The 13383-nt window shown below is 40.0% G+C and overlaps 1 protein-coding gene across 3 annotated transcripts in view; it reads right to left on the bottom strand.

Annotated features, from left to right (window-relative positions):
- The window catches only part of Tubgcp4 (tubulin gamma complex associated protein 4), a 36725-nt gene that overhangs the window by 10363 nt on the left and 12979 nt on the right, over window positions 1-13383 (bottom strand). For all 3 annotated transcript variants that reach the window (XR_003378426.1, XM_005364328.3, XM_005364329.3), the window contains exons 7-9: window positions 7492-7693; window positions 4852-5017; window positions 4399-4523 (exon numbers count right to left, since the gene is read on the bottom strand). Coding sequence is in view for 2 of the 3 variants with exons in the window: in XM_005364328.3 (XP_005364385.1) it covers window positions 4399-4523; window positions 4852-5017; window positions 7492-7693 (493 nt within the window). In the remaining variant the exon portion in view is untranslated. The remainder of the gene's footprint in view (window positions 1-4398; window positions 4524-4851; window positions 5018-7491; window positions 7694-13383) is intronic.

The raw sequence follows: 13383 nt of genomic DNA, 5'->3' as shown, positions 1-13383 counted from the left end.
TTTCGAGACAGGGTTTCTCTGTAGCTTTGGAGCCTGTCCTGGAACTCCCTTTGTAGACCAGGCTGGCCTCGAAATCACAGAGATCCACCCACCTCTGCCTCCCAAGTGCTGGGATTAAAGGCGTGCGCCACCACCGCCCGGCTTAGTTTATTAATCTTAATAAAAGCCTAAAAAGATGAAACAATAATGAGGAAAATGGGGGCTAATGAGATGGCTCAGTGAAGAAAGCAAGCTAAGCAAGCACAGGGACCAGAGTTCAGGTCTCAGGTCCGCAAGCAAAAGCTGGGTAGAGTGCTCATGCCTACAGCAGATGCTGGGAAACAGCTCACAGTAGGGCCTGGGGACTCACTGGCAGCCAGTCTGCCTAAATGGAGAAGAACCCTTGGTTTTGTGGGAGGCGCTGTCCTAAAAAGTAAGGTGGAGAGTGAAAACAGAAGACATCGGAAGCTGACCTCTGGGGTGCATGTGTGTGCACAGGCAACATAAATACATATACCACAAACACACAAAATAATTTTTAAAAGACAAAATTTAAATAAACAAAACATAGTTCAGACAAGTAAGTATTTTTAAAATTAAATCTACCTGAGATAGTTAAGTGCTGCAGAATATCAACATTGTTACACACTGCTGTGTGAGCACCAGCCTTCAGAGGCCCGGGGACTGAAGTCCACGGAGTCAACCTGACTTTTCTATCTGCGGGAGGAAAATCTAAACACACACGCATATCTCAAACACAACCGGATCTCACCCAGGGTGCTGAGGAATGGCAAGCCTTCAGCACGTCTGAGAAACTGAAAAGATGCAGAGCAGAACTACTGGACAGACAGACAGACACACGAGGACTTTTCTGACGGCCAAGGACGAGTTCTTATTTTATTATTCTTTTTGTTGCTTGTTCTACTCTACTCTTTCTGTTCTGTTCTTCTACCCTGGTATTTCCCTTCTGTCTCTAGCTACTTCCTTCTACATCTTTCCTGGTGTTTTCCTTCTCTCATGTCTTTATTTTCTCCCTTACAGCTTCTCTTCCCCAGCAAAATCTTTCAAGCAATATAAAAATCACAATGTGGTTACATTCTATTTTCAAGTGAATGATTACAATAAATACAAGTGAAAAACCATGTTTTCTATATCTCTTACATGAGTGAACATTTTACACTTTACAAATTGTTTTAAGAACCCACATACATTCATACTGAACCAACTTATTACAGATTAACATGTAAGCAAGCAAGGTATTTTTCTCAGCTAGTTCTTTCGCTGGCAGGCTGCATTTTAAAAAAAGAATCAACCAAGAAATCTTTAAAGAATTACAAATCTAAACCTTTTTTTTGGGGGGGGGGGTTTTCTCGAGACAGGGAGTCTGTCCTGGAACTAAACTAGCTCTTGTAGACCAGGCTTGCCTTGAACTCACAGAGATCAGCCTGCCTCTGCCTCCCACGTGCTTGGATTAAAGGTGTGCACCTCCACCGCCTGGCTACAAATCCAAGCTTTAATATATATGAAAAGTAATCAGTCATCTCTACTTTAAATTTTCAGGGTGCAGACCCACTCATCAACAGTTTTTGTATCAAGCAGCTCTGGGCAGAAATGGGTACAAGGAATTAATCAACACTTGATCACCAACCCATGCTAGCAGGAAAGGTTTGTCAGCAATAGCCAGGCTGTCATTGTTCTTGTTTCTTGACCTCAACGAGTCCCTCGCTCAACTATGTGCCTTTCTAAATTTTAAGTTGTTCCCCAAGATTTTTCCATCACAAAGCCACTAACGAAAACACTTTAACCTAACTTTACTAACAGTTCTGTGTCTCAATTCTTTCTAAGGGTGGTGCTTAAATCATTAATCTGCTTCAGCAGCAGTGCTTGGAAAAATCCATCACGTCACTGTAAGTACCAGAACACTTCCCAGTGAGAGCTTTCATACAACTATAGATTCTGAGGGATGTGGTGACCACAGAGGCTATGCTCAACAGCAGCATGAGTCTCCAAGGCTCACTCAGACATGGCTTTGCCAACCACCCAGCCCAGCCATGTTTCAGAGTCCCAGTGCTGCCTTCATATGGGCCCCCAAAGTTGAAAGAAGAAATTTTATGGTAAATTTAGTTTCAAACCTACTCAACTGGTAAAGTTTTTCTTCCTGAAGAAAGCCTGGCTTAGATCACTTTTTAGAGAGGTTCACACTTTCAGTAACAATTCCTAATATTAACTTTTTTTTTTTTTCAAGACAAGGTTTCTCTGTGGTTTTGGAGCCTGTCCTGGAACTAGCTCTGTAGACCAGGCTGGTCTCGAACTCACAGAGATCCACCTGCCTCTGCCTCCCGAGTGCTGGGATTAAAGGCGTGCGCCACCACCGCCCGGCCCTAATATTAACTTTTTAACAACAACAACAAAGGAACAAGACAGATAATAGTCTGCAGCTGATAAAACTGAACATCCCTTAAGATAAAAACTCTGTCAAGTAGGAAGAGAATTCTTTAATAAACTTCTGTTCTAAAAGCCTACAGTAAATGTCATAGCAATGCAGTAACTAGCTGTATAATCTCTAGAGTCAAGTAATCAGAGACATCCATTATCACTCTATTGTTTGACACGATTTATACAAACAAAGCCAAGCTGACTAATGCATCATTAAAGATTCTAGATGAAAAGAAGCAACAGTGTAGGGGGAAAAGGTTTAAACACTGGAGGAATTATTATAAAACATTACTTTCAGATGATGTCATCTTTAATACATTTTAAAAATATTGGGCTGGAGAGATAGCTCAGAGGTTAAGAGTACTGGCCGCTCTTCCAGAGGTTATGAGTTCAATTCTCATCAACCACATGGTGTCTCACAATCATCTATAATGAGATCTGGTGCTGCCTTCTGGCATGTAGGCATACACGCAGACAGAACTCTGTATACATAATAAATAAATAAATAAATAAATAAATAAATAAATAAATCTTTTTTTAAAAAAAAGTTGTAGACTGCCAGGCAGTGTTGGCACATGCCTTTAATTCCAGCACTTGGGAGGCAGAGACAGGTGGCTTGCTGTGAGTTTGAAGCCAGCTTGGTCTATAGAGTGAATTCAAGTATAGCCAGGGCTACAGAGAGAAACCCTGTCTCAAAAAACCAACCAACCAACCAACCAAACAAACAAACAAAACAAAAACCAAACTATTAACACCCTTCATGTTGCGGAATATTTGTTTAACTATGTAAAGATGCTTGCATTTGTTCAGTTACATAAAGATGTGTTGCTATTTTACCTTGCCTGTCTAAGGCACCTGACTAGTATAATAAAAAGCTGAATGGCGAGTAATGAGGGAAGAGGTACAGGCAGAACTTCCGGGCAGAGAGACTAAGTAGGAGGAGAAATGTAGGATGAGGCCAGAAAAAAAAGAGATACCAGGGAGACCCCAGGGGCCAGTCAGCCAGACATGGAAGAAGCAGGAAAGTAAGACATACAGAATGAAAGAAAAGTAAAAAGCCCTGAGGCAAAATATAGATGACTAGAAACAGGTTAAATGAAGTTAAAAGAGCGAATGGGACAAGCCTAAGCTAAGACCAAGCATTCATAATTAATAATAGTTTCCATGTCTTTATCTGGAAGCTGGTTGGCAGCCCAAAGAAAAGTCCAACTACAGCCAAGTTGAGAATCTGTAAGATTACCATCAATAAATTAGCACTGCTATTTCTCTAAATAAACAACAATCTGAAGATATAACTAAAACAAAAACTCTTACACACAAATTAAAAATCCTTACTGTGAAAATAATAACATATATAGTTAAGTACATACATCACAAGCTTTCATCTTGAAGTCATAATCCACACACCAATGTAAGTGCCCTCAGTTCAGGAGGTACTAGCACCTACTCATTCATCCCTTCCCACTTGTCTCAGGGCTGGACCATCACTGTGTCTGCCTGGCTATCCTAAAATTCCTGTATACAAATGAAATACGTGGTTGATACTAAAACACAACACACACACACTTTTCATCACCCAAACTCATGAATGTTAGAAATTATAACTAAAGTTTCCCTGTTAGTCAATTAAATTAGTAATTGAAACAAATCTGCAGAAGGTTGAATTCTACTTCTATTTTAAAAACAAAGTGAGTTTTTATTTATTTTCTGTGTAAGGGTGTTTGCCTACAGTGTATCTGTATACAATATGTCTGCCTAGTGACTGTGGGGGTCAGAAGAGAGCACTGGATCCCCTGGAACTGGAATTACAGATGGTTGTGAGCTACTATGTGGGTCCTGGGAATCAAACCTGAGTCGAATCCAGTGCTCTTAACCACTGAGCCACTTCTGCAGCCCCACAGAGAGCTCTTTCTCTTTTTTCTACTTCTTGCCCTTTACTTCCCTCTAAACTCATTTCTTCTGGAACAATATTAGAAGACACACCTCAGCCACAGTGCTGCGAATTCGATCCACCACCTGCTCAAAATCCACAAGGCTGAAGAGTGGCTGCTGCTTGAGCCGATGCAGTTCTGCAGCAAAAGTGTCCTCCTGGTTCTTCAAGATGGAGCCTGTGGAGTACAAAGGCGTTACTGTCAGACAGGGTGGTCGGGCCACAGCTGCCATGGCAGTCGCTCTAACCCAACATGCTTTGGGTCAGTGCCAACAGAACAAGAGGATTCTTTTTTTAAGATGTTCTTTCATTTTTTTATTAGTGTTTTGCTTGTATGCATGTATACATACATCATAAGCTCATAAGCGTGAGGGTGTTGGATCCTAGAATTACAGACAGTTGTGAGCTGCCATGTGGGTGCTGGGAATTGAACCTGGGTCCCCTGAAAGAGCAACCAGTGCTCTGAACCACTGAGCTATCTCTCCAGCCCCACAGGGGATTCTTACCTTTCCTCGTCAGGTTCACATTTTGATTCTCAAACATCTGAACAGATTCTCCAACAAAGAGGATTTTTTCAGCAACCCTCACTGGAATGTAGGATGGTAAAATCTCCATCCGCAGGGAAAACTGCTTCAGGGACGGGGCCAGCATGTTCTCTTCCTCAATTAGGCGCTAGTCAAGGAAATAACCTGTCACATGAAGTATGACGATAGGTCTTAGCTCCTCTAACCCATGATCTATGTTACTGGCAAGCAGGGTTTAAATCAGAAGTTGTACAATTCTTAAATCACAGCGCTGGAAACGTACTCCGTTTTCATGGAGAACAGTGGCATGATGGATAGCACTGAGTTTTGGTTCTTTTTATTTTGTTTTTAATTTACTGTTGTGTACACAATGCGTGTCAGTGTGTGCACACATGGGCCAGAGCCTATGTGTGGAGGTCAGAGGACAACTGCAGGTGTTGGTCCTCACCTCCTTTCTTGAGACCAAGAGCTCCTTGTTCTGCTGTGATGCCAAACTAGCCAGCCTTCAGACTTCCAGACTTCTCCAGATTACAGGTGCTCACACCATAGCATCTGGCTTTAACATGGGTTGGACCCAGGTCCTCACACCTGCAGAAGCACTCTGACCTATGGAGTCAATCCTCAGCTTAGCACTGTTTTTAAATATAAGGCTTTACTACGGTGTCAGGTGGGCAGATGCTTAGTTTCCTCATTTGCACAATTCCATGAATTGGTTGTAATTCTCCAGGCCTCATGTGTGTGTGTTCGCTCTCAAGACCTATCTCAGACTCTTCTCTCTTGATCTACATTTTTCAGAGAAGCATCTTATGTGGCTTCACTGTGCATCTTAGCAGGTTGTTTTAATAGGCCTGAAACTATCAATGCTGTGGACCTTCTACTAGACATTGTACAGAGAACCTCTTGCAGCTTCCCGTGGGCTGCTGCTGATCACTCCGTGCTTAGCTTCAGAGCAAGCTATACTACTCTTCTAGGCTGAGCCCACTGGACATTTCCTACAGGCTTCCTAAACTCAATACATCTCATATTAGTCCTTGAGCTGGGAATATAGCTCGAAGGCAGAGTACTTGCCTGGCCTCAGGTTTGAGCCACACAAAAACAAACACCAGCAATACACATTGCCTGTCATCACTATTCACTTAGCACCTAACTGCTAAAGGCTAAACTTCTCTCTTGACTCACGGCCAGTCTCTAAAGGGCTATGGATTCCATTTTCTAATCACCTCTCAGGCTTCTGTCTGCCTCCACATTCACTGTGTCCATGCTTGGAATGATTATTTTTTTACCTAAGAATCCCAAGCCTCTATTAACTAGTCTATTTGCCTCTGCTCTTGGTTTTTGTTTTTGTTTTTGAGACAGGGTCTCACTCTGTAACTCAGACTGATTTAGAAATCCCTATGTAGACTGGGGTAATTCTTCTGCCCCTGATTCTTAGATGCTGAGATTACTGCTATGCAATACCACATCCATCAGCCGGGCAGTGGTGGCGCACGCCTTTAATCCCAGCACTCGGGAGGCAGAGGCAGGTGGATCTCTGTGAGTTCGAGACCAGCCTGGTATACAGAGCTAGTTCCAGGACAGGCTCCAAAACCACAGAGAAACCCTGTCTCGAAAAACAAAACAAAAACAAAAACAAAAAAAAAAATACCACATCCATCTTTTTGTTGTTATTTGGAGCAGGGAGAGAGAGGGTCTCACTCACTCTGTCAGTCAGGCTGGCCTTAAACTAATGGTGCTCTCTCTGCTCTAGCCTGTCCTATAAGGAACTGATATGCACCTCCATGCTCAGCTTCTGATCTTAGTCTTTAAGAACCGGTTCCCACATCGCACCTAAAATGACACATCATGAAGGCTGTCACTCTTTTCCTGGAGTTATCCAATTGCTCATACTTAGCACTCTTCACATTCAGTCTGAACTCTTTGTGCAAAAGACTCTTGGGATTTTGTTACTGATTCACTCAGCACCTTCATCTACTGCCATCTCCCGTAATCCTCTACCATACACACCAAATACGTGAGCTTTACCTGAGATTCACATGGTTCTTCCAATGAGCCTTGTTCTTAATAGCCTTTATCATTATACACAATCCCTGGACATGTTGTGACCCGTTTTACCAAACTGCAATTTAGAAATACTGAAAAGTTTTCTCTAGTTTTAAAACCTTACTTCAAGATCTTGGAAGAATAGTTACACTCTTTGGCAGAGCTTGTGGTAACTGTAATGTAACTGCTCACTTTTCTCTATTTCCCATCAATTATACACTTCTTAAGGATAAGAACTGCATTTGTCTCTGTAGTTGGGCACATAACAGACATTCAGTGAATCTAACAAGGGACATGAGCCAACAGATGAACAAATGAATATGGACATACAAGACTCAGAGGAGTCTGTAACTCCACACCACACAAAAAGCTACAGGGTAGTTCATGTTTGCAGAGATAAACTTATCACTATACTTGCAAATGCACGTAATGTAGAAAAGAAAAAAAAAAGGATTTCAAAATCACTTTCTATTTTGTAGTCTCTAAGAGAAAACCCAGTGTTTCTAAGTGATCCATTCATGGAAGGCAGTCAGCAGGTGTCTCCAACCAGTGCCTGCCCTGGGCTTCCTGCTCTGCCCTCACCAGGTCCTGCAGTTCTCGCAACTGTTTTCCCGTCAGTCCTCCAATACCCAGATCCTCTTCATCCTCTTCCGCCTGGGCACTGATATTACCAGAAGACGGACCCTGTTTTATAAAGAACTCTTCATGCTGGTCTAAAAGAAGTCCATGTAGCATCCAGGCTGAGAGCTGTTTATACATGACTCCATGGCAGACAGCCAGGATTCTGAGGAGAGAAGGAAGCAAGAGCTTACCGTTACCAGTCCACTTAAGAGAATACCAAGACTCACCACTGCCAGAGATTATGCTTGAAATTCTGAGAGGACAGACAAAAGCTTGAGAGTGTGGTGAGTCATGGGGGAAACAAGGTAAAAATAACTGGGCTAATTTAATTGCTAACAGACAGACTGATTATCAGGAAATGTTCTTTTAGAACAAAAATTTCATTTTTTGTGAAAGTTTCAAAACTGATGAGTCTTATAGAAGTGGATGTAATGGAGTCACATTTTGCTTAAAACAGCCTTGAATTTATATTCTTCTTGGAACATTATAAGGAAAAAGATTCAATATGTGAGTACCAAGTTGATTGAATAATGTATTATAACTCAATAAAATGCAGGAAGACAGTTGGAGAACGGATACTGAGAGGTTTGACGGGCAGCAGCATGAAAACACAGTAACAGTCAAGTCAGTGTATCTCCAGAAGAGCCCACCACAGCAGGCCCTGACACTGCAACATATGTGACACACAAGAGCAAGACCTTAAAACAGCCTTTATGAGTATGGTATCTATGAAAACACGAGCATACAGTGGAAGGAAACGAATAAAACCATGCAAGACAAGAAAGTGGATAGAATCAATAAACTGAGGTAAATCTAGAAATGAAAATTTTATGAACTCAAACAGGAACCTTAGAGACAAGCCTCAGCAACCGAATATAAGAGATGGAAGACAGAATCTCAGGCACTGAAGACATGAGAGAAGAAATAAATACCTTGGTCAAAGAAAATGTTAAATCTAAAAACTCCTAGCATAAAACATCCAGCAATCTGGGAAACCATGAAGAGATCAAAAACAGAGGAAGGGAAAGTAATCCAGGTCAAAGGCACAGAAAATATATTTTCAACAAAAATATAGAAGAAAATTTCCCTAACCTAAAGAAGGAGGTGCCCATCAAGGTACAAGAATTATACAGACAGTAGGCTCATGCCATTAATCCCAGCACCCATGAGGTAGAAGCAGGTGAATCTCTGTTGAGTTTGTGGCCAGTCTGGTCTACAGAGTGAGTTCCAGGACAGCCAGGTTGACACAGAAAAACCCTGTCTCAAAACAACAACAAGAAAAAATATAAGCAACAACAACAAAAAAGAAGTATACAGAACACCAAATAGACTAAAGCAGAAAATAAAGTTCAGCACACAATAATCAAAACACTAAACATACAGAACAAAGAAATATTAAAAGCTACAAGAGAAACAGAACAAGTAACTTATAAAGGCAGACCTGTTAGAATTTCACCTGACTTCTCAAAGGAGACTCTAAAAGGCAGAAGGGCTTGGGAAGACTTGTATAGATCCAAAGAAACCACAGATGCCAGCCCAGACTACTGTACCAAGCAAAACATTCAATCACCATAGATAGAGGGAAAAAAAACTTGCCAATTTAAACAATATCTACCTACAATTCCTCTCTTATTGATGGAGCTACGAGGAAAAACTCCAACCTAGAGGTTAACTACATCCAAGAAGACACAAGGAATAAATAATTCCAGACAACAAATTGAAAGATGGAAAACACCTCCCCATACCCACCACCATGAATCAACAAACTCTATTCATTGATAATCTCTCAACATCAGTGGTCTCAATTCCTCAAAGACAGATTACCAGAACAGAAGTGCTAACAGGATCAATCCTTCTACTGTACCCAAGAAACACATCTTAACATCAAGGACAGACATCACCTAAGGGTAAAAGGATGAGAAAATCTATTCCAAGCAAGTAGACCTAAGAAGCAAGCTGGTGTGGCTCTAAAACAAAAATAAGAAACTACATTTAAAAGTAGACAGCAAGAAATAATCATTTTACTCCATATTTATTTCTAGAACTTTTTTTTTTTGGGCTTTTCGAGACAGGGTTTCTCTGTGGCTTTGGAGCCTGTCCTGGAACTAGACCAGGCTGGTCTCGAACTCACAGAGATCCGCCTGCCTCTGCCTCCCGAGTGCTGGGATTAAAGGCGTGCGCCACCATCGCCCGGCTTGGTGTGGCCATTTTAATACCTGACAAAATAGACTTCAAACCAAAACTAATCAGAAGAGATAGGGAAAGGACACAAAGTACTCATCAAATGATAATTCTACCAAGAAAACACTGCAATTCTTAACATCTATGAACCAAACACAAGGGCACCCAAGTTCATAAAAGAATACTATGGCTTAAGTCACATATTGACCCCTCACACCCCAATATAGTAAAACTTCAATACCTCACACTAGTCAATAATTGTAAGAAAACCCTATATCCTATCTGACCGCTACAGATTAAAACTGAATATAAACAACAACACAAACAACAGAAAGCTTATTTTTTTTTAATTTATTTATGATGTATACAATATTCTGTCTGCGTGCATGCCTGAAGAGGGCACCAGACCTCATTACAGATAGTTGTGAGCCACCATGTGGTTGATGGGACTTGAACTTGGGACCTTTGGAAGAGCAATCAATGCTCTTAACCGCTGAGCCATCTCTCCAGCCCAATAGAAAGCTTATTAACTCATAGAAACTGAACAACTCACTAGTGAATGAAAAATGGATTAAGAAAGAAATTAGAGATTTTCTAGAATTGAAATGAAAATGAATACACAACACATCCAAACTTATGGGACACAAGGTGGTTCTAAGAGGCAAGTTCATAACACTAAAGAACTGGAGAGATCACATACTAGTAACGGCACAGCTGAAAGCTCTAGAGCAGTGGTTCTCACCCTTCCTAATTCTGAGACCCTTTAATACAGTTCCTCATGTTGTGGTGACTCCAAACCATTATTTTTGTTGCTACTTCATAATTAATTTTGCTACTGTTATGAATTGTAGTGTATATCTACACTGCAATATCTGATATGCAGGACATCTGACATGCGACTCCTATAAAAGGGTTATTTGAACTCCCAAAGGGGTTGTGACTGTCAGGTTGAAAACTACTGCTCTAAAACAAAAATAAGAAACTACATTTAAAAGTAGACAGCAAGAAATAATCATACCCAGGATGAAATCAATGAAACAGAAACAAACAAAAACAATATAAAGACTCAATGAAACAAAGAGTTGGTTATCTGAAAAAAATAATCTAAGATTTATAGACCCTTATCCAAATTAACTAAAAGTCAGGAAGAAAATATCCAAAAAAAAAGTAACAAAATTAGAACTGAAAAGGGGGACATAACAACAGACACTGAGGAAATCCAGATAACCATAAGGCCATATTTTAAAAACCTGTAATCCACTGAATTAGGAAATCTAAAAAAAAATGGGTAATTTTCTCAACACATAACATTTACTAAAGTTAAATCAAGATCAGATAAGCAATTTAAACAGACTAATAACCCCTAATGAAATAGAACAATTATTAAAATTCTCCCAAATAAAAAATAGCCTAGAGAAAGATGATTTTAGTGAACAATTCTACCAGACTTTCAAAGAAGAGTTCATGTCAGCAATCCTCAAATTATTCCACAAAACAGAAATAGAAGGAATACTGCCAAAATTGTTTTAGCAAGCCATATTTAACTGATATCCAAATCACATAAAGACTCAACAAAGAAAGAGAATTACAGACCATTTTCCGTTATATAGATTTTAAAATTCTCAATGAAATACTTGAAAAAAGAATCCAAGATCACATTAAAAAGATTATCCACCATGATCAAGTAGGCTTTATCCCAGAGATGGTTTAACATACATAAATTGATAAATGTAGCCACTATATAAATAAACTAAAAGACAAAAACCACATGATCATCTCATTAGGTGCAGAAAAGGCCTTTGACAAAATCCAACACCCCTTCATGATAAAACTGGAGAGAAAAGGAATATAAGGGACATACTCAACATAATAAAGGCAATTTACAGCAAACCCATAGCCAACATCAACTTAAATGGAGAGAAATTCAAGGCAATTCCCCTAAAATCAAAAAAAGACAAGGCTGTCCACTTTGCATACATATTCATTATTGTACCCGAAATCTCAGCTAGAGTGCTGGGAGGCCCTGCTGATGGGATGCTGCAGTCTACCATAGCCTGGCAGCTGTCTCTAAGTTCAGCAACATGGAGCAACCCCCCACCTCACCCCCCCACACAGAGCTCCCTGCAAACGCTCTTCCCACTGATGACCCACATGGTAATTAGACAAGTGCTCAAGCCATTTTGATAGGACCCTACTGCCATGTACTAAAAGCCTCGTGATAGGAGTGTGCCACTTAGTGCAAATTAGGGTTTGTGCCTAGGATTCTCAATCCTTTATATTCCTTATACTTTGGAATAAAGTTGAGCTGATTTATCAGAGTCTATCTCCTGGAGGGCTGCTTCCATTCATACCTACAACCATCTTGAACCCTGTTCCCTGCTCTGTTTCCTTCACCCTCATGGGCCAATGCAGCCAACAATCCAAAGAAGAAGCAGAGCCGCACTAGAGCAGTAAGACAACCGAAGGAGATCAACTGGAAAAAGAGAGGTCGAAGTATCCCTATTTTCACATAATATGACTGCATGCATAAATAACCCTAAAAATTTTACAGGGAAACTCTTAGAGCTGATAAACACTTGAAGCAAAGTAGTTGGATACAAAATTAACTCACAACAATCCGTAACCCTCCTATATACAAATGACAAATGGACTGAGAATGAAGCCAGGGAAACAACACCTTTCACAATATCCTCAAATAATATAAAATAACTTCAGTAATTCTAACCAAGCAAGTGAAAGATTTATATGATAAAAACTTTAAGACATTGAAGAAAGAAATTGAAGAAGATATCAGGAGATGGAAAGATATCTCATGCCAATTAAAGTAATATTAATATAGTAAAACTGGTTTTCCTACCAAAAGCAATCATATTCAATGCAATTCCTATCAAAATTCCAGCACAGTTCTTCACAGACCTTGAAAGAACAACATTCGATTTCATATGCAAAAACAAGCAAATAAACAAAAAAAACCCAAGACAGCTAAAACAATCCTGAATAGAGCTATCACTATCCCAATTTTAAATTGTACTACAGAGTAGTACATAGTACATAGTATATAGTAATAAAAACAGTCTCGTATTGGCACAAAGACAGACACAATGATCAATGGTATGACTTAAAGACCCAGACATAAATAAATCTCTGTACCGTTGGACACCTGGCTTTTGACAAAACAAACAAGCAAACAAACACAAAAAACAAGACAGCACCTTCAACAAATACTGCTGGTCAAACTGGATGGCTTCATACTGTAACAGGATCCAAATTCCCATACTTCACCCTGTACAAAACTCAAGTCCAAGTGGATCACAGACTCAAAAGAAAACCAGATACAGTGAACGTGACAGTAAAGTGGGGAACAGCCTTGAATTCAGTAGCACAGGAAGACTTTCTGAACAGAACACTGTTAGCACAGGCACTAAGATCAATAAGAAACTTAACAGTTTCCACATGGCAAAGGATAGCATTATTTGGACAAAGTAGTAGACTATGGAATGGGAAAAGATTTTTACCAACTATACATCTGATAGAGAACTAACATCCAAAATATATGAAGAACACCCCCCCCATAAAGAAGTTTCTGCTGTATTAGGTAGAATACATTAGAATATATGTGTGTATATTCTATATAAGAATACAGTAGAATATATGTGTGTGAATACACACACA

The sequence above is a fragment of the Microtus ochrogaster genome (genome assembly GCF_000317375.1).
Source record: "Microtus ochrogaster isolate Prairie Vole_2 chromosome 14 unlocalized genomic scaffold, MicOch1.0 chr14_random_1, whole genome shotgun sequence".
Taxonomy (NCBI): domain Eukaryota; kingdom Metazoa; phylum Chordata; class Mammalia; order Rodentia; family Cricetidae; genus Microtus; species Microtus ochrogaster.
Note: the sequence above shows the minus strand (reverse complement) of the source record. Positions and strands in the feature narration are given on the sequence as shown.